Genomic DNA, 25,278 nt, shown 5'->3' with positions numbered 1-25,278 from the left:
GCCGGACCATCTAGTCTGTACGTCGAACCAAAATTTTCAAAGCATCTAGAATAGCATATCAATGTTGACTATGATATAAAACTGGCACTGATACTGAGAATATTAGTGTCAGTTGTTTACTATAACCAGCACTGATAGTGGACTATTGGTGCCGGTTGTTTACTATAACCGGCACTCATTTGTAGTACATCTTCGTTACATAATGCAATGTATATGTTTAATAAAAATTAAATATTTTTACTTAATACAAATTAAGGTACATTCTTAGTAGATACAAATTAGATCTATAACTATCATACAATAATTTTATTTGTACTCATTAAAGCATAAATGATAGCTGTAACTTTTTACTTAATACAAAATAAAGCATATTCTTACTCAATACATATCCTTGATACAAATAACAGCGAATCCTAAATTAATTATTACATCAAAGTTGCTTTCATTTAATGATAATAGCTTCGTTATGATCGTGGCGTATGTAGGTAGGTTCCTCAGTGTCGTTAATGAGAGGCAGATCGACATTCTCTCTGAAAGGAGGTTGGTCGTCGAATTGATTGTAGTCTTCCTCGTCGACAACATTCTCAACACTGACAATCTTTCTTTTTTCTTGAAGAACTACATGGCATTCCTCCTTGTTAACTGGGTCTGTGTCCTTTACATAGAAGACTTAAGTAACATCTTTGGCAAGCACGAATGATTCTTCTCTGTATCCGACGAGTTTGAGGTTAATAGTAGTCATACCGTACTTGTTGATATTTACTCCACATGGGGGTCTGACCCATTGGCACTAAAATAGGGGGATCTTCAACTTTTTCCATATTGAAGCGCCCAAATCTCCACTATGAATCCATAGTAGGTCTCCCTATTGCCAGTGCGGTCATAGGCATCAATACGGATACCGCTATTTTGGTTAGTGCTCTTGTTGTCTTGTGCTCTCATATAAAATGTATAGCCGTTAATGTCGTATGCTTTATATGTATGAATCATTGTTGACTGCCTATTAGCCTGTATTTCCAACAATGCATCATTTGTATCTTTATCTATCATGTGTCTACGTAAACAACGACTAAAATTATCTACGTGCTCTCTTGCAATCCAATCCTCTAACTTTGTTAAATTTGTGGACCATAGCATTTGCATGTGTATATCGACATACGGGTCCACTACAATTGATTGTTTCAAAACTACGAAATATGCTTGGGTGAATGAAACATAATCGTTGAAATGGACTGTACTATAACCTAGCGTCTCTTACCCCGTTAGCCTTCCCTCATAGCGAGATACAGGCTTACCAATTGCTTTTGGATCCATGTAGTTGACAGCAAACTCAACTACCTCCTCCATTCCTCAGCCTTGGGCCATGCAACCTTCCGGTCGACCTCAGTTACAAACATATTTCTTCAGAACTGACATAAGCCTTTCGAAAGGATACATTTAATGCAGAAACACGGGGCCATGACACTTTATCTCATGCACGATGTGAACAATGAGATGAGGCATTATGTCAAAAAATGATGGAGGGAAAATAGTCTCAAGTTGGCATAGAGTATGGACCACGTCTTCCTACAGCTTTGTTAGTTTGTTCAGATTGATGACTTTCTGTGAAATTGCGTTGAAGAATGAACACAAATTTATGATTAGGTCTCGGATATTATCTGGTAGAATACCTTTAATTGCAATAGCAACAATTGTATCATCATCATGTGACAATAATGGGACTTCATGCCAACTAACTTCAAAGTTTTCATGTTCACTAATCTCTTTACGTTGGAGGAGTAACTGATTGGAACTTTGATTCTATGCAAGCAACTGCACAGGCTCATCTTCTCTTCCTTGCTCAGAGTGTAGCAAGCCATGGGAAGTTGGTTTGCCCCGTTGCCTAGGATTTTAGGATGCAGATTTTTCCTTAGCTTCATATCTTCTAGGTCCAACCGTGCATTAAGTGTATCTTTTGTTTTGCTAGGTATGTCTAGTAAGGTACCAATCAAGCTGTCAAACACATTCTTCTCCACATGCATGACGTCGATTGCGTGTCAGACCATCAAGTGCTTCAAATAGGTAAGTTCCAAAAAATTGATATCTTTTTAAACATAGGAGTGAGTTTTCGAGCTGGGAATTTTGTACTATCTTTCCCCTTTCCAAAGACAACTCTAAGATTATTTACCATCTTATATACATGTTCCCCAGTGTGAACCTTCGAAGCTCGACGAGTCTCCACTGCCCCATCAAAAACTCTTATATTCTTACAGTATGGGTGATCCGGGCATAAAGACCTATGGTGACTCATGTAGACCATTTTCTTACAGCTCTTCAGCCACAACTCTCTTGTTTCATCCAAGCACCATACACATCTATTGTAGCATTTTAAAGTCTTTACCGATAGATTAGCAAGAACAAGCCAATCTTGGATCACTACGAACAGCATTGGGTGTAGGGTGAAATGTTCATGTTTGTATTCATCCCACTCTCGTACACCAACTTTCCATAGTAGAAGGAAATCTTCAAGAAATGGTTGGAGATACACATAGATATCGTTGCTAGGTTGATTCGGCCCACTGATCAGCAAAGGCATCATAAGGAACACCCGCTTCATACATAGCCAAGATGGAAGGTTGTAGATACAGAGAGTCACGGGCCAAGTGCTATGACTATTGCTCATGTTGCCGAAAGGATTTATCCCATCCGTATTCAACACGAACCTTATATTCCTCACTTCAGTTCCTAATTCCTTGTATTTTGTATCAAAGTTCTTCTACTGCATTCCATCAGCAGGGTGTCTAAGCATTTCGTCTTTCTTGCACCCTACGGCGTGCCATCGCATCAACTCGGTATTCGCTTTGTTGACAAACAATTGTTTCAGTAGGGAGATTATAAGAAAATATCAAACCATCTTAGCGGGGGGTCTTTTATCCTTACTCCTCTCCCCTATGTCATCCCTATCGATATTATCAACATTGCACTTATACTGTGATGCACCGCAAATGCGACACGCTTCTAAGTCTGCATCCCTATTGTAAACCAACATGCAGTTATTTCGACATGCATGTATTTTCTCTACCAACCCCAACAGGTGGACAATCTAATTGGTGTAGTACATGTTTTTAGGCAACTCGTTGCCCTCTGGAAGCAAGTCCCTCAAGAATCGTAATGACTCATCGAAGCCCTTATTAGACCAACCATTACTAGACTTCATATGCAGTAATGTCAGCACAACATGCAGCTTGTTGTGCTCTTTCATACAGTTCGGGAACACCGATGTTTTATAGTCCTCCATCATGCGCTGAACTTTTCATGTTGCCTATCACTGGTGAAGTCTCCCTCCGCATTGCGCAACATTTTTTCTAGGTCGTCATCATCATTGCTAAGGAAAGTATCTTCAAACATCGACATATCGATGTCTTCGTTAGCCATCACATCATTGCCTCCGTCTTCTTCGACTGTGGGTTGCTCTTCATGCACAACCTCCTCATGTTCACCGTGCTCGGTCCAGCGGATATAGCCAGGCTTGAAACCTCCACAAAACAAGTGTGCATGGATCTGCTCGATGCCTGAAAACTGCTTCTCATTCTTGCAATCAATGTATGGACATCATATATAGTGATCATCAAGCTTGTTGTTTGGCTTTTCAGTACGTCGCAGCAGCCCTCACAAAAGCATCCATGCCATGAAGAACTCTGGGCCACGACGGTCAGACTTATACATCCATGTCTGGTCCATTTGTAAATTTATGATTATCATTATGTTTTAGTAATCAATAAAAAACCAAGAAATGATAACCATGCAATATTTCAAAATACATATCTAATTTATTGAATTACGTCGCATCTTGATTGCTCCAAGTTAGATGGTCCATCACCTTTCGGGATTGACCATCCCTACAACACAATATTCATATTCAATATGTTGATCTATTTAGAGGTGATTTTAATCTTTTTTATAATTAATTACTAGAAAATTAGATCTAAGTTTTAATCTATTTAGAGGTGATTTTAACTTTTTTTTCTTTAAATCACTAATAGAAAATTGGTGGTCTAGGTAACAATGTTATAATCACATACTTTCAATGAGAAAAATAGCCACAAATGAAAAGTAGATCATCTCTATGTGCACTACAATGAGAAAATTGTAATTTTTACTCAAGTAGAAAGTATCACGACATTGTGGCATGATTTGACCCATCGCAGGGGCTTTTTAGTTATTAATGATTTGCATATGTGTTGTTTTTAATCAATAATTGAAAGAGGGGATGCAAACTAACTCATATAAATGAAGGGATTAAAATAGCAATATGTATTTTTTATGTGTAAGATACATCTAGAGAAGTCTTAAAAACCATATTTTTCCATTTTATTTTTTATTATTTTATGTAGAAATTAATGAAACATAAAGTGTTAATTAAAGATTAACCAAGAAATTATGTTAATCAACTGTTTCATGACTTGATGGTATTTTTTTTACAGAGGATGATAAAAGAAGCTTAACAAAGTTGGTGTCATAATTTTTGGATTTCTCCTTAATTAGTTATGGAATTAATAAATTATAGCACAATTAATGGAATAGAGGAATTTCATTACACTTTTCAGGAGTCCATGTGTTTTTAACATGTATATTACATCAATGTTAACACAACAAAATTAGTTTCACCTTTTTCTGAACTCTAATTATTTTTCTATGCATTTATAATCTTTTAGTCGATTAAGCATACAAAAGATATTCATCCATTATTCTGAAAATCTAATTAACCTCAAATACTTTTCCTACTCAGGTCTATCTAGCTTCTCTTTGTTTTGTGGGTCCTGGGCCCTCGACTATGGTCGCCTACAATAGAGGGGGAGGGGATTGGCTTTGACCCGATTTTGACTGGCCGCCAGCGATGAACAACGGTGATGTCTGGCCGGGGAGTGGTACCAGGAGGAACAATGTGAGGAGAGTAACGCATTTGAGGGGTCAATAGTGACATGCGCACCGGTGAATGGGCTCATCAATGGCAATGGTGGGAGCGACATTCTGAGAGGATGACAGTGGCTTGATCTAGTGAGGAAGAGAGAGAAGGGAGGAGAGCATGAGCTTCCTGGGAAGGAGGGGGATGTCACCACAGGTTTGGCCTGGTCATAGAGTGGCTGGAGGTGTCTATTGGTGTGGAGGCAGAGGAGGAGCTCGAGGTGCTCGGCCGGAGAAGAAGGAGAGGGCGCAGGTGAGGTCATCGTGAGGTTTCCACCTAAGGGAGGGGTCGAGGGTGAGGTCTAGACGTAACTCCTCCTCAGGTTTTTCCCCAAATTTTGAAGTCTCTAAGCGCAAGGTTGAGCTCATCTCTGTTCTATTTGCGTTAGGAGGAGAAGAAGGTGTCAACAGACTTATTAGTGCGGCCCATAATACAAACCAATATCGGCTCATGGTTACCAGCCGGCACTAAAGTATCATTGCTAGTTCAACCTGGCTCAACCATTGATCGAACGTGAGAAGTTATGAACCGGTACTGATATTTCATCAGTGTCGATTCTATCCTAACCGACACTGATGACCCAGCTCAGATGACTGTTTTTGTTGTAGCGAGGGATGAAAACGAGACGGATATTTCCCTCCTACCCGCCGAACCGAAGGTTTGCAAAACAAATATGAGATGCAACAATGACTATTCGGCACTATCCGTGTCCGACTCTGGATCCGAGAAAAAAATAAGACAAGATACTAGATGACTGTTATTCGGCCGAAGTACCGAATGTTAGATGTTACGAGAAAGCCTATTATGATTTCACTTAAAAACATGCTAATATATAGGTACATTGCCACATATTCGTAGATAGATAATACTGAATGCTCTTGTTTTCATATCTCAGCAATCATTCTCTCTGTGCTCACTTTGATTACACTCCTTTATTGTTTAATGTGTTATGTGGAGATGCAAATGAAGTGAAAAAATATCATCTATCCGACTAACCAGAAACTTGTGGCACTATCCGCTCCGACTCCAACTCCAAGAAAAAATATAGGATATGATACATGATGTAGAAATAATTATCCGACACTATCTGTATCCCACTCCAACTCTGAGAAAAAAATATGGGTTTAAGATACAGGATGAGTTATATCCGTCTGTATCTGATTCGATTACACTCCTAACTATATGCCAAACTGATCTAGCAAACTGGCAATAAAAAAAGAAAAGTATAATACTTTCATTATTATTGCAAAACAGCACTTTAAGACTGTCGTTCCAATTTCGTTTTGCTAGATTGTCCTTGGTCAAGATCACTCATCTTCCTAGATACCAGAGGAATATCTTTATGTTCAAGGGTAGTTTTGAATGCCACAGGATTTGGTGAGAAAAGGAAGTGGGTTGGGTGGTCATTTGTTGATACATGGAGTGGACCAAAAAATTGTCATTCACATGTAGGTTCCACTAGAAAATGTCCTTTTGTTGAGATAAGTGTACATCAACTAGTTTATACACCAATGATTGCCATGCAACTAGTTTATCTCCTATGATCCCTCCGTTCTTTATTGGTAACTGTTACAGAGAGGGGTAAACACAAAACAGTGCTTTCTGGTGGTGGCAAGAATTACACAAAACTGAAAAGGAATAAGGCACGGACTAGGCAACCTGTGTTCAGTATCCATCATCCTTCAGCATGTTTGCGATCTCATGCAAGAGTGCTTCCGCATTCTTCTTCTTTGGGTATGGTGTAGTCCATTCTTGGTACATGTGCAAACTACCGGTGAAATCAGTGAACAGCCCATCGACACCGATCTCATTGAGCCAATACTCATATTCAACATAAGGATCTTGATGGAAGTTGAAGTGCAAGAAACAATTCTCATTTCTGAAAGTGTATGGGTGCACCTGTAATGTGTCACGATTTATAGCATCGTCATCTAAGAGAGTTAGACCACCCAAATGAAGAATAGTATTTATGCAATGGGGAAAATGTGAATCTGTCAACTAAGAGCAGTCACCTGAAGATTAAGAGCATGTGCTCGTGCGACGAGATCAGTCGGCTGTCCTAAGTAGTTGTCTTTCGGAGGAACAATTGTATCCTTCCACGGCCCAATCCCAATCACATATTTCCTTATGAATGCAAGATAAGCATTTGAAGTTATCTCATAGTACGACTGCAGAACGGAAAATGATTTTTAGATGAAGGCGGATGAATCGTCACATAGTTAAGAGGAATGATGAAGCCGTCAGTACTGATAATACCTGATTTGTATCTTGAGTTGGAATTGTTGTGTCATCAATTAGGAATACTTTCGGAGAGTTTGTCATATTCGAGATGTAAATGAGTGAAGTTGGAGCGAAGGATTGAATAAGCACGGGCTGCCTGAGCCAATGTTCAGACATGTATTCACCTTGGTAGCCATATTTTAATAGTGTCTCAACAAACTTATCCTCAAATTTCTTTCCATTCGACCACTTGACCTGAATGATTATATCATAATCATATTGTGGACTCGTTTGAGAAGTGCTTCAACACCAAGGTTGCTACATTCCTTAAGTAATAAAATGTTCTTCTGAGTTGTTATGTCAAAGATACTTACATGCTGGTTGATGAAAATTGGATTCTTGATCTCAGGGTATATTCCGACTACCCTGTTGGCGTAAAGTGCAATCAAGACATACTCCTCAAATGTAATAATCTGGTACTTCCCTGTGTTCCAGTAGGAGAACATTATTAAAGATCTATGGCACTACAGAGTGGATGGTAATCAACTCACAATACACAAAGGTGGTAGGACACAATGAAATTCAGAAAGGCAACGTATACCATTGTACTGTTGGTCCCTGAAACTGTACCGTTGTTTCACCCTCAATGATTTAAGCTCTTTAAGAGTGAAGTCCACTGGAAGTAAACATAATTCCACAAAGTCACCAATTATTCACAGGAACAAATGCCGAGAATCACAACAAAGAATGTTACTCACATACCAACGAACCATCCAGTCACATTTTCTCCTTGGACTTCATAGGTTCTCTTCCTATCGGAGAATTTGGTACGGTTTGCGACATCGGTTGTTGCATCCAGTGTTACATCATGAAAACATATAAGATGCCCATCCTTTGACGCAAGTATATCAGTCTCGATGAAGTCTGCACCTTCTTCGATAGCCCTCTGGGAAAACCGATGCGTATATTTGAGTTTGCATTAAGATACTGGGCTTCAATCTTCAGAGAATCTCTAGCAGCAGCATGCTACTCTGGAACGATCTCAAAGATATTGCTCTGGCATATTAATTATATTTTTTTTGGTAGTCAATGTGCTTGTGTCCCCAAGGAGTTAGGCCATAGTTTACTTGGGTGTTATAAACTATAATATTATTCTAATTGAGGTTCACGTGTCAATAAAATATATCACTACATATTTCAGCATTTGTCCTATCATTAAAACTTTGTGCAGATTTAAGAGCAATATGCTTTATTCCGAAACTACAGAAAAATTCGATGTCAGTAGGTGAGAAAACAAGGATTCAGTTACCAAGTAGGCTGCCTCTGTTTCTTCGGGTAATTCACCATTTGAGCCCCTGTGGGCAATGTTGTAAGGTCTAAATGTCTGTAGTGCCTTCTTGTGGTTTACATCCAGCTGGCTACGGGGAGGTGCACCTGGATGGGCTTTGGATCCCCCGAAAAGCAGTACAAGGACAATGATAGAGATGTGCCCTGTCAAAGATGCCATCCTCAGTACTCAAAAGACAATGAAACATTCAAGATAGATGAACCATACATGAATTTCTGATTTTCTGTTAGCAGGAAAAGGATCGCTCCACTCAGTTTTCAGGGAATAGGAATCATCCATTCTCATTCATAGTAATTAAGAAAGAGTGAAATCAAATAACCAAACTGCTCTGTTGATCACCTCGCCATGGAAAAGTATGAATTACTCTTACCCCAACTCCCCAAGCTTGCTATTCGGAAGGATAATATCGAGTTCTCAAAAGAGTATAAGATCGCCAGAATCGTATGAACTAGAGCTTATATGGGAGAATATCGTGCAAAGTCATGGGATACATACTAATTGTTTTGAGAGCATTACTGGATACTAAGTATTTGATAAGCATACACCAACATTCAGATGAAACTGATGCTTCTATGAACAGCATTAGAACTGGAATTATGCCAAATGAATCTGAGAAACCATCGAGGCAAACCGATGCCGTCGTGAAGAGCAGCAGACATGGGGCAGCAAGAGAGTGACAAGGAAAAAGAATTCGAACTTACAGAAGGAAGCCATGCTGCTCAAGCTGCCTATTGCCCTTTTCCTTCTGTTCTGATCAAAGGACACTGTACTTCTATCTCCTTCTCTTGCCTTCCTTTCTTGTGAAGCATCAATGTGGGCCTTATGTAGATGAGACCTGTCTCGGAATATTCCTAGAAGACTGACTTTGTTTCTTGCAATTTGCAACGCTTCACGGATGCCTTGTGAATGAAATGCGCACAGATCTTTTGCGCGTTCTAGGAAAAGGAAGGCATGGGCATCACAACTTGAAGGATGGATACGAATACTGAAACAGACATCATAGGCACAGTTCTTGTTAGAAGCATGAGGTCGCTGGTCTGATGGTCCTGGCTCCTCCATTCGTCGGTCCTCTTGCCAAAAAGCACTGTGTCTGCAAGTCTGTGTCAGTTTTGTTCTGATGCAGCGGCAGTCAAGCTTTTCCGCGGTTGACGAAGAACACCGACGAATCGAGTTCCGCCCGTGTCATGCAAGTCCGGAGGGGCCCCGCCCTAGTTGAATTTCTTCCGTGAAGAAATGGGCTAGCAATGACTCATACAGACTGTGTACTTGAAAGATACGTCTGAGTTTCTCGCAGATATCAACAAATAGATTCCTGCAGCTTATGCTAATGAGTTGTTCATTCAATCATTAACAGGTGAAGCTTTGCGAATCATCGGGTTTTTTTTTTATTCTGGCAGTATGAACTGAGAAAGAGCATTACCCGGAAAGGTGCTGCATATTCCGTACCCCTGTGCGTGTATCATGATCTGTTGACTTCATTATTCTAGCGCCTTAAGTTGACAGAAGACGATATAAAAAGTACCGGAATAGATTTAGCCATTTAGGACTCGAGATAAAGATCGAACATTATGAGGCATAATCCAAGCCCATGAACTATGCCAGCAAAAAATATCATCTAATCGGGCAACAACTTTCACTTGCGAGCGCACATGAAGGGAAGGGCATAACTGCTGAAGTTTCAGCCGTCTTGCTTGCCTGAATAAGCAATCTGCAAATGCAGACCAACTCGTCATTCATAATTCTTTACCCACGAGTTCCAGACCAACTTCGGTTTTCTATTTTTCGTAAATACAGGGGAAAATGCAAATGCAGACCATAATTTGACATAATTTAGTGAGCAAATTGCAGTAAGCATGTTCCCATTGTGCCCAGAATATTCGTGTACAAATGCTGAATATGCCATACGTAAGGGAAAAAGGAAACTGATCTAATCCTAACATACTGACTTATACCAACAGAACATGCGTGCGCGCACGAATTCGACACATCTTAATCCCCCAGCCAGCAATTTATCTGCTTGCTGCTGATTGTTGGTTATATCGGCATTCCTAGAAACACATTCATAACATCATTCATAAATGTTCCAAGATGAGCTAAGCATCAAAGTAGCTTACTGAAATCTTATGAGACATGTCTACCAAAATTATAATTTAATTTCTAATACCACAATGCACCTATATTTGCAAAATACAAGCAAGTATGTGACAAAGATAGTCTATTTCATACCAAAATAACTGTCACAAGTATGACCAGAAATGCTTGGAACATCAAGCTAACCATTAAATTCGAGTACAAAAACTCCACAAGGCATCAGGCCATTACAAGGCTGACATCATAGAGTCCCAAACCACTACACTTCTAAACAACTCTAAGCAGGTTTAAATGGCCATTAGATCACCAAAATTGCGCATCAGGACGATGGATCCAGCAAACAGACCTATAGCCTTTAGCAGCTTCTGTAAATAAAAAGACAACAGAAAATAGTGTAGTTAGCATCCAAGGAACAATTGGGAAGATTATCAACAAAAATAAGATCCATAATAGACCACACTAAAACTGTGTGTTGTATTTCATTTGCAAAAAAAAAAAAAAAACTACCTACTGCTAAGTTGGATGCTAAAATTTTGGATGAACTTGTCTATAAACATCATTATTTCAAAGATTGGCCATCTAGTCCATCAAAGCGGCACCAAGGCTGTAAGCACCACCCTCCCACAGTCCCATCTAGGGCGGTTTAGGCAGAGATTAGGCGCAAGGCAACATCCTGGGGCCTGCCTAGTGCTTAGCACTTTCTAACACATTGATAGACTCTAGTTAGCAAATAATTAATCTTAAATGTATCTTATATCTAAAAACGAACTCTACAATAGCGTATCAGTCACAGTATACTGCCGAACTCCTTTTTATTTGATGTTTTAGACTTATGCACACCTACAAAGAACAAGCTAAGATGACTACATGCTCCTATTATATGCTGTCTCTTGATATCTCACTGAATTCATTTATCTCCTAAACCATATTTATGATCAATGAACAAAATAAGATGGAGCATTGTAAAATGTAGTATACACTAGATGATGTAAGGGTACTTTGGGAAGAGATAGGTATATGTTTTCTCAAAACCTACATCAATAAATAAAACTGAAGACGTGACTACTCCCATAAAAAGAAGGAATGGAGGTACTAACTGGTGGGTTACACAACTCTCATGAATTCTACAAAACAGTACATGAAAACAAAAACACATAGCAGTTTTACTCAGGTATGAAGCAATGCCAAAGAACCTGGCATGACAAACCACGGCCATAATTTTCTTAGTGTGTCATTGATGTGGATCCTACATTTCCAGCCAAACTTTTGTTTGATGTTTGTACGTTTGGTCATGTAGTTACTAGTGAGGGTGATGATATGACGCTCAATTGCTTATCTTTGTACTAACCAACATGGTGGCAATAGAAGGCAGGTTTCCAAAATGATTACCTAGCATTACTGTAGTTCTCACTCCTTTTCTTAGGAAAAGAAAAAAAGTTTACTGTTGGCTGAAACTATTCTGAATGGCCTTGACGAAATGGCCTATTTAGAAGTCACCCTTTTGAACAATAGTTGCACTCCAGGAAGTACACACTTATAACTTAATTTTAATTGTCCGCTAGATGGTAGGCCATGCTCTAATAACCGAGGATGATCATGAATTTTGAGGCATTTTACATTTCTTGGAGACAGAACAGAAAGGCAATATAGAAAGGGTTCATTAGTTAAACCAGATGCAGCAGGCGTCACCACACAATCAGTTCACAACCTTACAACCAACGGTAAGAAAAAATATACAAAAGCAAGAAAAACAAATAGCAAAGAACTGTGTGATTCTCTATCATTATATTTTTCTGTGGAAATAAATTGCAGCATATGTGCAGGCTAATTACAAACATATGTCCACTGTCGGCCCAAAGTGAACTTTAACTTTGGGAAAGAATGAAACAAGAAACTCCTAATGTAACTGAAAACAGGTAAACAGTAACTACTACTACCTATGATCCCAAATATAAGTCCATTTAAGATTGTTGTTGGTCAAACTTTTTTAGCTTGGACCATCAATATCTAGAAAATCATATAGATTGAGATTGACAACATAAGATTGTTACTAGATTCATCATGAAAAATACTTTCATAATATATAGCTCTTTTTTAAGTGGAAAATAAAGTGGAGCATATGTGCAGACAAACCGCAAAGGCGCAAACATATGTCCACTGTCGGCCCACCAAAGTGGACTCTAACTTAGGCAAGAATGAAACAAGAAACTCCTAACCTAACGGTAATCATTAACTACTACCATGGTAAAGGGATTGCAAATGGAAGAAGTCTCAGTTCACTGGCATTGTAAGCACAACTAAAATTTCCAGCCTACAAGCTATATAGTGCTTGTTGCCAGTGCCAAAGATCATCCGAACACATCGATTAAACTTTACTGATAATCCATTAAATTTTTAGGAGGTTCGGAGCAAAACACATGTACAAAGAAACCTAACCAAAACACACATTGGAAACTTACTCAGTAGAAACATAATTAGCACAGATTACAATATCATACAGTGCAATCGTCCACTCCAAGAGAAATGCACTGGCGTGGGATCTATGAGCCAAACAGCGCATCCGCAGAGAAGCTAACTAGCAAGTCTAGCGTCACGGAGGCCGCGCGCAACAGAATCGAGCACTGAAGTGGGACTGTGGGAGATCATCACCACACCCACCTCGAACCACGCAGCAAGATTATCGCTACTAGCACCACTGATTCGAACAATAACAGGACTTGACACGAACCAGGGAGAAGAACAAGAAGGGAGGACGGAAGGAAAGGGCGAGGGGATAGGGTACGGACATAGTTGAGCGCCCACTGCTCCTCGTCGTTGACCTGCGAGTCCCAGAAGCCCTTGAGCTTCTCCACCGCCGACGCCGCCATCTCCGGTCTTGTCGAATCGCCTTCCTCGGGGGTTGGGGTCCGGGGCTTAGGGTTTTCTTTCTCTCGGCCACTTGCGGGAGACTTTCTTTATTTTTATATTTTCTAGCATAAATACTAACAAAAATATACCTAGGTAAAAAATAATTGTAGGAATGTATGTTTATCGCTCTCTAAAAGGTATGTCCTTTCAGTGGCCGGTAACAGCGTTACAATGGTATGATTAGTGATCTAATGTTTACTGTTTTTTTATAGGGCAATTATATCTTATTATCCTTGAGATGATGATTAGGGCCCATCCACAATGTACCGAATCTTATTGCCCTTTTAGAGGGTGGTTAGCCCCTCTCTTACCGCACTCTGATAGGATGGTTAGCCTTTCACCCACACAGGTCCCGTTAGCCTCTATAAAAGAGTTAAAATTTAGCCAAAATTACTATTTTATTCAAAAAAAGAAGAGATGGGAGGGAACGGGGGAGGAGAGGAGAGGATTGTAGTCCGATGAAGTCTTACTGTTTCTGATCTATGGACGTCTTGGATCTCGATTTTTGATAAAAAATTTCTAGACTTTTGTGTTTATTAGTAATTAAAATACCACTAGATATAGCGTTTAGTGATAAAATTATAGTTATATTAGATGAGACCTAAGGTTCAGCATGGCAAGAAATGAGGCTTTTTTGTCTTGTGTAGTTTATTGTAAAGATCTATTTAAACATGGTAAGATAGCCATAAGATGTGTAGTTGTATTTAGAGTACGGTAGTTTCGATTATTTTAACTTTATAAAATAGTGATGTCGGTAATAATTATAGATAATTAAGGATTTTATTAAGTATAATGAGGTTTAATTAGTTTAAATTGGTTAGTTTACTTAAGAGCAATATTGATTGTAGTGAACTAAATGTATTGTTAGATGATCATCGGTTCCGGTAATTTTATAAGAGTTTCGATAATCTAAGGTAGAGGACGGATGTATTAATGTTGGACATATTTTCGGATATTTCCAGGTATGCTGGATAAGCTATATTTTCAGATATATTATGGTGAAGGTTAGATTGGTTATGGTCCTAGTGGTGTAGATCTCTATGGATTTTAGTATGTCATGAAGAGACTTAGTAGAGCCAATGAGAGGACAATAGTGGGGCGTGTGCAAGTGGCTGATGCGCTATTTTCAACTGAATCCCCAGCACCATGAGCTTTAAGCTAAGAGTTGTGCTTAGCCGTGCTACTAAGGGGTACATCGAGGAGCTCATCCCGATTAATGTGGAAGCTACTTGGAGGCAGTACGTAGATATAGCATATGAACGTGGTTTCCCTCTTGTGCTGCTAGCTAAGGAGTAACAGAAGGATTAAACAAAGATAAACATCGGGGAAGCATTAGTAGGATCAAGTCAGACAGTGGTGGCTAAAGCAGACGAGGCAACTGTGGGGGATGAGAATGATGTTGGGGCTGTGCAGGCGATGCAACCGAGAGATGTGGCTGATGAGGGGGAGTACATTTCTAGCATGATCAGGAGCTCGATGAAGCTATTGCTAATGAGGATTCATCCGACGAGGAGGAAAGTGCTCATCTTCCTGCAGAGTGGAGGAATCAGAATTTTTCACAGCTGGTGGTCAATGAGGGTCATAGGACAACGTAAGAATATCATGAGAACGAGGTGTCCCATGGTGTTATGTACCCTGGTAAGGAGGTTGTTATTGATGTAGTGAAATACTGGTCGCTGTCTCTTCAGAGGCAGTTCGAGGTTGTGAAGTTATGCAAAAGGGAGTACGACATCAAGTGTTTGGTGCCTGATAGTCCGTGGCGAGTGCACGCATTTAGGGGGAAGTGTGATGCATGTTTGCCCGATCTTCCGAAGGTAATATGATAAATCGATTAGTGGAGTTTCGACATTAATGATCCAAAGGCTCCGACCAGAACAGATCGAGAACCCTCGCAACCACTACGCCACTACTCCGTGGTTATCAACCGTGCCAAGATGCGGTTGATCTCGTCAAGAAGGCTTTTCCTGTAAGTGAATTGAGAACACAAGCAAGAACAGGCAGATGCAATCTGAATATTGCTAATTACCAATGAAGTACTCGAGTTTGGGGTTCAACAAAACGATAAATGGTTAGTGTCGGTGGATGAACACCGCAAGCGAGGATCTTGAGGGACCCCCTTTGAGATTCGGCCGGGGGGCTGATTCTGGATCTACCTTGTACGTGGATTTAATGTGAATGTATGAGGTCTAGGCGGGACGGATTATCGTCGGCTAGTAGGAGTAAATGCTCAAGAGATTTTAGACAGGTTCGGCCCGCACGGAGCGTAATACCCTACTCCTGTGTATATGATGTGCTATTAATGCTCTTGGAATGCCTTTCTCTGGATCTCTGTGTTACAAGGTTTTTTGCTCTATATATCAAGTCTTGAGCTCCGGTCTTCAAGTGCCGGTCTCTCTGAACTTGTGCGAAGGTGAGTTCCGATCAGTCCTCTTTTCTTCGAAGTGCTCCCCCCTTTTATCCTACGGGGGAGGCTCGGCGTGCCCAGGATGGGGGCACGAGTTCCCGTAAGCCATAAATGTAAATCAACCATTATGGGTCTACAGTTTGATGTTACAGGGGTTGAAAACGCGCCCTTCAGCCGGTCCCGTCGCCCATTACGCCCCAACTTTAGCAGATGCGAGGGGCCCATCGGCGAGCCGCTGAATATCCCCGCGTGCCCGTCCAGTCAGAGCAGACCTGACACGGCCTGACGCGGCAGGGTGGCAGGCGATATGCCTCGAGCCTAGCGATGATATCTCCAAGCCGTTTCCTTTACGGGCCCCATAGGGTGACGTGCGATGGGACCCGTCGCATTAAATGTCTCCACGCCTTCCTGCCAGACGGTGGCAGGGACTGACGTACTCTGTACAGCAGAAGTGGGGGGGAGTGGTTGGATGTGACCGACCACGCTCCCTCTTAAATGCAGCATCGAGCTTCCCACCGATTGACACCTCACCATGGAGCCCTTGTAGGGTCTACCGACAAGGGGCTTCTTAGGTCCTCGGGGAACTCGGGGTACTTGGGGACCAACTGTTCTTGGCCCCGAGCACCCTCTCCCGGACTTGGTTCTTCTCGGGTCCTCGGGGAACTTGGGGTACTTGGGGACCAACTGTTCTTGGCCCCGAGCACCCCCTCTCGGGCCTAGTTCTTCTCGGGTCCTCGGGAAACTTTGGGTGCTCGGGGGCCAACTGTTCATGGCCCCGAGCACCCCTCCTGGAACTAGCTCTTCTCAGCCCTTGGGGAGATGGTCCCCGAGGGATGGTGCCACGTGGCATTATGCTGTCCTGGCCTCAGGACTCGGGAAACCCTGGTTCCCAGATCACCGACAGCAGCCCCCGAGCCCATCGACAGGAGATGGCCCAGAGATTGTGGATGGGGCCCTTATTTCTTTGAGGCCGATCACAGTGTTGGTGCCATGTGGCTTTCTGTTGCCATGTGCCAAAATCTTTGCGGGCCATGCAGCTTTTTGGCCTAGGTTCTTGGTATAGCCCAAGGAGGAAACCGAAATGGCGTGTGCCCTTCCGACTTTCGAGGGAAGTGATGATGTGGCGGGAGGCACGCCTGGCAACCGCACGGATCGAGGGAGATGTGCCTCGCATATTGTGCCGAGGAATGGGGCGTTTGAATTCCCCACGATAGAAAAGGAGAGAGGCAACGAACCGTTACTCCGCATGCCATTCTTGCAATTGCCATCTTTTGCCTTCGTCTTCCTTGCACACCGGGAGCTTTCTCTCCAGCCCTTAGTGCATCTTGCTTCTAGTCTCCTCCAGCGCACTTCCCACCCCCAAAAATGCCAAGGGAAGGAAGCAACCGTCGGGATGCGTCGAGCGTCAGCAGCGTTCTGCCGAGGTCCTGCCTCATGAACGAGGAGGGGGCGGAGAAGGTCCGGAAGCTGATGGTCCCCGCTGGCTAGCAGGGAGCGTCAGTGGTGACACCGGCCAGCTATCTGCCTGCCCCGCGCAGGCCCGGGCAGATCGTGCTCTTCGTCTCCTTCGTCGCCGCCAGCCTGGTGCCACCATTTTTGGCGTTTCTTCTGCAAGTGCTGGACACCTTCGGCGTCTAGCTGGCCCATCTGAGTCCAAACTCAGTGGTCATCCTGGCGGTCTTTGCCCACCTCTGTGAGATGTTCGTGGGGGTGCCGCCGTCGGTCGTGCTCTTTCGGCATTTCTTCATCCTTCGAGCGGCCGGGAAGAAGAAGGGGTTGGACGAGGTAGAGGTCGTGGGCTGCTGCAACGTCCGCCTATGGGAGGGACTCGGCGATGCCTACATCTCGCATGTGTTGCGTGGCAAGTGGGACGACTGGCGTCGGGACTGGGTTTACATTGACGTCAGTCCCCACGACTGCCTCTCGCTGCCCCGATCGCCGGCGGAGCCCAACAAGCCGATCTAGGAAGCCGCCCCCGCGGAGGACACTTGCCTGTGCCTGGTGCTGAACAGCATTGAAGACCTGCGCCAGGCGGGGCTTACCTCGCTCATGGTGGTCGCCGACTTCCTACGCCGCCATCTGGCCCCCCTGAGGGAACGCGCCCACTTCACCTGGATGTACACCGGGCCTCGCGACTTGACGAGGACCTGCATAGGCGAGGATGGAGACCTCGACGAGGGGGCCCTGGCGACACTGCTCAAGGTGGTGACCGATGTTGATGACCTTGCCCGGGCTTCTGCCACGCGAGGAGCTAGCGCTTTGCACAGACCCGGGCCGGGCGGCTCTGCAAGAGTCGTTGCTGGCCTTCGACGTCCAGGGGCTGGTTGACCGTCCGAGGCGCCGAGACCCCGGGACTCTGCACATCCCCAGGGTGGACGATAATGGAGGGCGGGGCACCGCCGCCGACGACAGCTGGCCGCTGACCCGGGCGATAAGGGGAAGCATCCCTAGGCATATATCCCTCAACCGTCCTCATCCTCGTCGCTGTCACCTCCGCGACCATGGCCGACGGCAAGCGGCACAACAGCGGGCGGCCGAGGCGGCCAGTCTTTAGGAGCAGACTCCTGGGCGGAGGCTGGGACTAGCTCACGGCGACCTGGGGGCCAGAGCCAGGCCGGCGGCGCGATGGCTGCCGACCGAACCGGCCAATCTTCGGGAGCAGACTCCGAGGCGGACGCCGGGACCAGCCCACAACGGCCCCAAGGGCCAGAGCCCTCCCCCGAAAAGGAGGAGGCCGGAGCCCGGGCCTGAGCCCAGTCCGCAGGACCTAGGGTTCCGGATCCCGCAGTCCCAATGGCGGTACCATGGGCCCAAAACCACGTAAGCCCCTTTTCTTTCTCGAGCACATTTTGCCCGGATTTTGGCTGGGGGTTAACCTGTTTTCGTTCCAGGCAGCCCAAGGACTCTGCAGGAGGCCAAAAGTCCCCGGAGGCCAAACGCCCTGCCCCTGAGGCGAGAGCTCCAGCCGACGCTGAGTCGAGAGCCCCGGCCGACTTTGAGCCGAGAGCCCCGACCAACTCTGAGTTGAGAGCCCCGGGTGGCCCTACTCCGAGCCCTCCGAGGGAGGAGCAATCGGCTGCAGGGGATGTGGTCGCGACAAGGGTGTCGCCGTCGGGGTCCCCGAGCACCTCTGCTGAGAGGGCTCACAGGGGACCCAGCCCCCGGCCATCCCCTAGCCAGGCCCTGAAACCCCTCTCCGAGATGCTGGAAAGCGCTCGGGAGGTCATCGAGTGGCTCGAGGCGGCCGTTGCGGCAGAGCGGGCCGAGCTCGAGAAGGAGCACGTCGCCCTAGTCGACGAAAGGGGCCGGCTGGAGGAGGTCTGCAAGTTGCTGGAGACCCGCATGGCCTCGGCTCGTTCGGCCTACGAGAAGTCCATGCGGGAGGTGGCCCTGGAGCGGGAGGCACTGGAGGAGGCCGACGATGAGGCTGTTGCCGCGCAGGAGAAAGCCGGTCGCTTGGAGCGGCTCGCGGCAGAGCGCGACCGAGCGTCGAGGAGGCGCATCGGCGAGCTGGACGCTCGCGAGGAGCAACTTGCCCGGCGCGAGCGACAGGTTGCCTCACGGGAGGAGGTGGAAAGCCAGAGGGAGGAAGCTGTGCGGTCTGCACAGGTGGACATCTGTCGCTAGAACCATGACCTTAAGCGCGACCGCACCAATGTTCTTCACCGGGAGGAGCAGGTCGCCTTGCGTGAGACAGATGTTGTCCTGGCGTTGTCAGCACTTGCCGCCCGGGAGGAGCAGGTCACATGGCATGAGGCGGATGCCGATTTGGCGTTGTCAGCACTTGCTGCCCAAGAGGAGCGTGTCGCCAACCAAGAAGCCGACCTAGCCGCCCGAGAGCAGGCCATCAAGGCCCAGGCCGAGCAACTAGAGCAGTCCCGGAGCGAGGTGGCTGCTCGACTCGAGGAGGTACGGGCCGCGAAGGGTGTCCCTACCATCACCACCGACAGCAGCAGCCTCGAGGCTCGGCTAAAGAACGCCGAGGAGGAGCTTGATACCATCCTTCAAGAGCGGACGAATGTGAAGCTGATGATGCGGGATATCCTTCGGCGGGCGCGGGACTCCGTGGAGGCAGCCGGGCTCGGGCGTGTGTCTGTGGGTTTCCAGGGGCTGGAAATGGAAACAACAAGCCATCTCGCCCTGGGATTCTCTGAGATTGCCCGGCGCCTCGAGGCTCTCCCTGCCGCCATCCAGGAGCTGGTGACCCGGGAGGGGCGTGCGCTTGCCTAAAGTGTGGCCGAGCACGTTCTCGCCTGCTACCGCAGCTGAGACCCCGCCTTCCTGCTGGAGCTAGCTCGGTAGGGTGTGGTTGAGGCAGAGGAAACCGCCGCTTGGGTGGCTGTCCGCGACGTCGCACCGAGGTGGCGGAATCTTTTGTGCGGGAGCCGGGCCCGAGCAGTGATAGTAGCGGCGAAGCGTGCCCTCCTCCTTAGCCTGTAAAAAAGTTAGGGTTTTGTTCTTTTTTTTAATGTTGTAAATATGGGAGTGATTCCCTCCTGAATGGTTCCTTTTAGTTTAATAGAAGCCATCTTGGGAATCGAACTCCGTTCTGTGCTTGTTCTTGATGTTGTTTGTTCTTCCTTGATGTCCTGAGAGGCACTGGCTAGGCCGAGCCTGGTAGTCTACCCCCGAGAAGTTAGGTTGCCCCGGCCACTCATGTTCGAGCAGTGAGACCACCCGAGCGTCCAGCCCCCGAGCCCTCGCGAGTGCGCGGTTGGTGAGTCAAAGGGACACAGACAGACACAAACTTCTTTGCTTGGAAGACAAGTCCACCTGGCACAGTACACGCCACGACCAGTGAACGCTTTTTGCCTTGTGACCTCTCAAACAAATAGACCGGAGACGCGCACAGGCAAAAATGTGACCAAGAGTCCCTACGGTTTGGTGGTGTCTGGGGTAGGACTGACCAGGCCGAGCACCAATAGCCCGCCCTTGGTGTCTTGGCGGTCTCGACCACTCATGTTCGAGCGATAGGATTACCCGAGAACCCCAGAGGCTCGATAGTGCTCGGCGTACTACCAAGCCGGCCGAGCACCACTGCTACCATAAAGACCTAGGTCAGCCATCGCCGCCTGTATGGTACACTGACTACTATTTATCTTTGTCGTTCTAGAAAAGCAAACATGAGGGCGGGGTTTTACGCGCGAGGAGACTGCCTCGCCGAACAGATTAGCACACGAGGGCCCCGAGGAAAACTCAGGAACAATAGTTTATTGCGTATGTATGAAAGGAAATTCATATGACTTTAGCGACTCACTGAGTAGGTGTTAGCCTTCCGGCCGACCAAGTTAAGAGAGGGTAGATGCCCTGAGCTTGGGGCACTCGGGAACTTGTGTTCCCCTGTGCAGAGCACTTAAGCCCCCAGGACAACGTTTCAGCGCCTGAGCACTGCAAACTCGGTAGCGGAACCAGGGGCTAGGCGGTCCTGACCACTCGTGTCCGAGCAGTAGGATTACCCGAGGACCTCAGAGGCTCGAGCAGCGATCTGGGCACTGAGGCCCTTGTGGTCGAGCTGCTTGGTTCTCGAGGATTTATTTGTAAGCTTGAAAAAATGGCAAAGATTCTTTGCTTGGTGCGCTCTGTCAGTGCGGTACTCATTATAGCCTGCTCTCGTTTTTTACCCGAGACCTCTCGAATGCCCGAACCGGCGAAGTGTACAGACAGAGACATGACCAAGAGGTCCAATGGTTCGGTGGTACCCGGGGTAGGACTGACCAGGCCGAGCACCGACAGCCCGCCCCTGGGATTTAGGTGGTCCTGACTACTCATGTTCGAGCGGTAGGATTACCTGAGAACCTCAGAGGCTCGGTAGTGCTCGGGGTACTGCCATGCAGCCGGACACCACAGCCTACCACGACAGACTTAAGTCAGCAATCACTGCCCGTGGCGCATACCGACCGGGATCCATTTTTATCAGTGGGAAAAAAAATGAGAGAGCGTGTTTTTCTCACACAAATCAAGCATCACACCAAGCAGATTAAACATATAGATTCCAGAGGAAAAACTCGGAATAAGAGTAATATGGGCGTATATTCATGATTTATACAGAAGTGACGAAAATGAATAGCAGGTGCTAACTTACATGGTTGGTGGCAGCCCCAGGACAATTTGGGCAGGGGGAAGGCCCCTGTCTTGGTTGGCTCGAGCACAAACAAGCTCACCTAGTGATAAAACTTGCGGAGATGCTCGATGTTCCACGCGTTTGGGAGAGGCTGCCCGTCCTCTGTGGCCAGCCGAAACGAGCCTTGCCGCGGGGCACCGGTCACGATGAAGGGGCCTTCCCACATGGGGGAGAGTTTATTCTTTCCTTCGCGGATCTGAGCGCGTCAGAGAACTAGATCCCCAACCTCAAGTGACTAGGCCTGAACGTGGCGCAAATGGTAGCACCTCAGGCTCTGCTGATATCTGGCGGCTCAGACGGTGGCTCGTCGCCGATACTCCTCCAAGTGCTCGACGTCGTCGTGTCTTCGTTGTTCCTGTTCACCTTCTGGTAGGCATTCACCCGAGGGGAGCCGAGCGTGAGCTCGAAGGGGAGGACCGCCTCGGTGCCGTAGACGAGGAAGAAAGGAGTCTCCCCGATGGCCCGGCTTGGTGTGGTCCGGTTGGCCCATAACACAACGGGTAGCTCGTCAATCCACCCTTTCCCATGCTTTGCCAGCACGTCGTAGGTCCGGGGATGACCCCCCTCAGAATCTCGGCATTTGCACGCTCGACCTGCCCGTTGCTACGGGGATGAGCAACAGAGGCAAAGCAGAGCTTGATCCCGAGGCCCTCGCAGTATTCCCCGAACAGGGCACTTGTGAACTGGATGCCATTATCGGTGATGATCCTATTTGGGACGCTGAAGCGACTTGTGATACTGTAGACGAATTGGATCATCGTGTCCTTGGTAACCTTAGCGACTGGGACCGCCTCTGACCACTTGGTGAATTTGTCGATGGCGACGTAGAGGTACTCATAGCCCTCGATTGCTCGGGGGAATGGACCCAAGATGTCCAGCCCCCAGACCGTGAAGGGCCACAATAGGGGGATGGTATGAAGAGCCTGAGCTAGCTGGTGAATCTGCTTTGAGTGGAACTAGCACGCCTTGCATCGCCAAACCAGCTCAGAAGCGTCCTGGAGGGCTGTTGGTCAGTAGAAGCCTTGCCGAAAGGCCTTCCCGACAAGCATGCGGAACGATGCATAGCCACCGCACTCGCCCTCGTGGATCTCAGTGAGAAGCTCACTGCCTTCTGCCCGGGTGATGAATTTCAGGAGGACACTGTCCGTGCCGCGCCGGTAGAGATCCACATCTACGATGGCATAGCGTTTGGACTGCCGTGCAATCCTGTCCGCAGAGGCATCATCCCCAGGAAGGATGTTTTCTTTCAAGTATCCTCGGATCTCGTCGATCCACGAGGATTCTTGTGAACTACCGGCCAGCGCAGCGCGCTCGCCGGGTGGCGGCACCTTGACGGGACCTCCCACTGAGGGTGCGGCCTGGGTTCCCCCAACTAGACTCGAGGGTTCCCCTTCATCCTGGTCGGCAGGCAGGACAGACGGCTGTGTGAACCTTTCTTCAAAGGTTCCGGCCGAGACGAGCGCCCGGGCAGAGGCCAGGCGGGAGAGGTCATCGGCCAGAGCATTGTCGCAGCGAGGTATATGCCACAGCTCCAGGCCGTCGAAGTGCCGCTCCAGCCTCCTGACTTCCGCCATGTACACCACCATCTGTGAGTTTGCGCACTGGTATTCCTAGGATACTTGGTTGACCACCAGCTGGGAGTCACCCTTGACAAGCAGCCGTCGGATCCCGAGACCCACCGCTGCTCGGAGTCCAACGATGAGGCCCTCGTATTCCGCCATATTGTTCGTTGCTCGAAAATGCAGCTGCACAACATACTGGAGTACTTCACCCGTTGGGGAGGTGAGCACCACTCCAGCCCTCGCGCCCTTCAGCATGAGGGAGCCATCAAAGTGCATGACCCAGTACTTGGGCCCGTCCTGCCCAGGGTACGCGGTCAACTCTTCATTATCGATCTCGGGGACCAGCGTCCGCTCTGCCACGAAGTCGGACAGAGCCTGGTTTTTGATTGGGTGGCGGCTGATGAAGTGCAAATTGAATTCTGCGAGCTCGACCGCCCACTTGACGATACGCCCAAAACCTTCTCGGGTCCGAAGGATCGACCCCAGTGGGTATGTGGTTACCACCGAGATCTTGTGCGCCTGGAAGTAGTGACGTAGCTTCCTGGAAGTGATGAGCACTACGTAAAGCATCTTCTGGGCTTGGAGGTATCTTGTCTTGGCATCTCAGAGGATTTCACTGACGAAGTACACCGGTCACTGTATCCGGCGGGCCCCGACTGCGGCCTCGCTCGAGGACTTGTCATAGCCCCCGAGCTCGACGCAGTGGTTGGGGCCGGCCGAGATCTCAGGCTTGACTCCCTAATCAGGAGAGGCCCCCAGAGCTAGAGACTACTCGGGGGCGGCCGGGAGCTCGGACCCAGCACCCTGCCCCGAGCACTCATCATGCTCCACCACCAGTACCATGCTCATGACCTTAGGAGTGGCCGAGACGTAGAGCAATAAAGGTTCACCCTCGGAGGGGGCCACCAGTACGGGCGGTGAGGTGAGATACTTCTTCAAGTCTTGGAAAGCCTGCTCGGCCTCCGGCGTCCAGTCGAAATGACCGGTCTTCTTCAGCAATTTGAAGAGTGGGAGCCCTCGCTCCCCGAGCTTGGAGATGAAGTGCCCCAGGGCCGCCATGCACCTAGCGAGGCGCTGGACCTCTTTGAGACGAGCCGGGGGATGCATCTGCTTGATGGCCCAGATCTTCTCGGGGTTGGCCTCGATTCCCCGACTGGAAACCAAGAAACCGAGGAGCTTGCTGGCGGGTACCCCGAAGACGCACTTCTCGGGGTTGAGCCTCAGGCGGGTGGTGTGGAGACTATTGAAGGTCTCAGCCAAGTCTTCCAGCAGGGTGGCCCATTCTGGGGACTTGACCACGATGTCGTCGACATAAGCTTTGACGTTGCAACCAACCTGCATATTAAGGGTAATGCGCACGGCCCGCTAGAATGAAGATCCAGCGTTGCGCAAACCAAAAGGCATTGACACATAGCAATAGGTCCCTAGCGGGGAAATAAAAGATGTTTTTAACTCGTCCTGCTTGGCCATGCGAATTTGGTGATAACCCGAATTTGCATCTAGAAAATACAAAAGATCGCACCCCGTGGTAGAATCAACAATCTGGTCTATGCGGAGTAAAGGAAAGGGATCTTTTGGGCAAGCCTTGTTAAGGTTAGTGTAGTCAACGCACATCCGCAGCTTGCCGTTGACCTTCGGGACGACGACGAATTTGCTAGCCACTCCGGGTGGAGAACTTCT

The 25,278-nt window shown here is 47.0% G+C and overlaps 3 protein-coding genes across 3 annotated transcripts; 1 reads left to right on the top strand and 2 right to left on the bottom strand.

Moving 5' to 3' along the window:
• Window positions 1-6,380: 6,380 nt before the first annotated feature.
• LOC133912854 (glycerophosphodiester phosphodiesterase GDPD6-like) lies at window positions 6,381-9,646 on the bottom strand. The gene is made up of 8 exons (XM_062355788.1): window positions 9,215-9,646; window positions 8,475-8,656; window positions 7,928-8,111; window positions 7,767-7,841; window positions 7,540-7,649; window positions 7,202-7,420; window positions 6,958-7,113; window positions 6,381-6,844 (listed from the first exon to the last, which is right to left on the bottom strand). The coding sequence occupies exons 1-8, from the start codon at window positions 9,570-9,572 to the stop codon at window positions 6,611-6,613; spliced, it is 1,518 nt and encodes a 505-aa protein (XP_062211772.1). The 5' UTR covers window positions 9,573-9,646; the 3' UTR covers window positions 6,381-6,610.
• Window positions 9,647-10,713: 1,067 nt separating this feature from the next.
• LOC133912855 (mitochondrial import receptor subunit TOM5 homolog) lies at window positions 10,714-13,560 on the bottom strand. Its single transcript, XM_062355790.1, has 2 exons — window positions 13,391-13,560; window positions 10,714-10,969 (listed from the first exon to the last, which is right to left on the bottom strand). The coding sequence occupies exons 1-2, from the start codon at window positions 13,469-13,471 to the stop codon at window positions 10,892-10,894; spliced, it is 159 nt and encodes a 52-aa protein (XP_062211774.1). The 5' UTR covers window positions 13,472-13,560; the 3' UTR covers window positions 10,714-10,891.
• A 5,556-nt stretch (window positions 13,561-19,116) lies between these two features.
• Window positions 19,117-20,145, top strand: LOC133910667 (uncharacterized). Its single transcript, XM_062352982.1, has 2 exons — window positions 19,117-19,467; window positions 19,558-20,145. Exons 1-2 carry the CDS (start codon window positions 19,117-19,119, stop codon window positions 20,143-20,145), a joined length of 939 nt encoding a protein of 312 aa, XP_062208966.1.
• The last annotated feature ends 5,133 nt before the right edge of the window (window positions 20,146-25,278 follow it).

Source organism: Phragmites australis, chromosome 3 (genome assembly GCF_958298935.1).
Source record: "Phragmites australis chromosome 3, lpPhrAust1.1, whole genome shotgun sequence".
In the NCBI taxonomy this organism is placed as follows: Eukaryota; Viridiplantae; Streptophyta; class Magnoliopsida; order Poales; family Poaceae; genus Phragmites; species Phragmites australis.
This window is presented reverse-complemented; position numbering and strand designations above follow the sequence as displayed.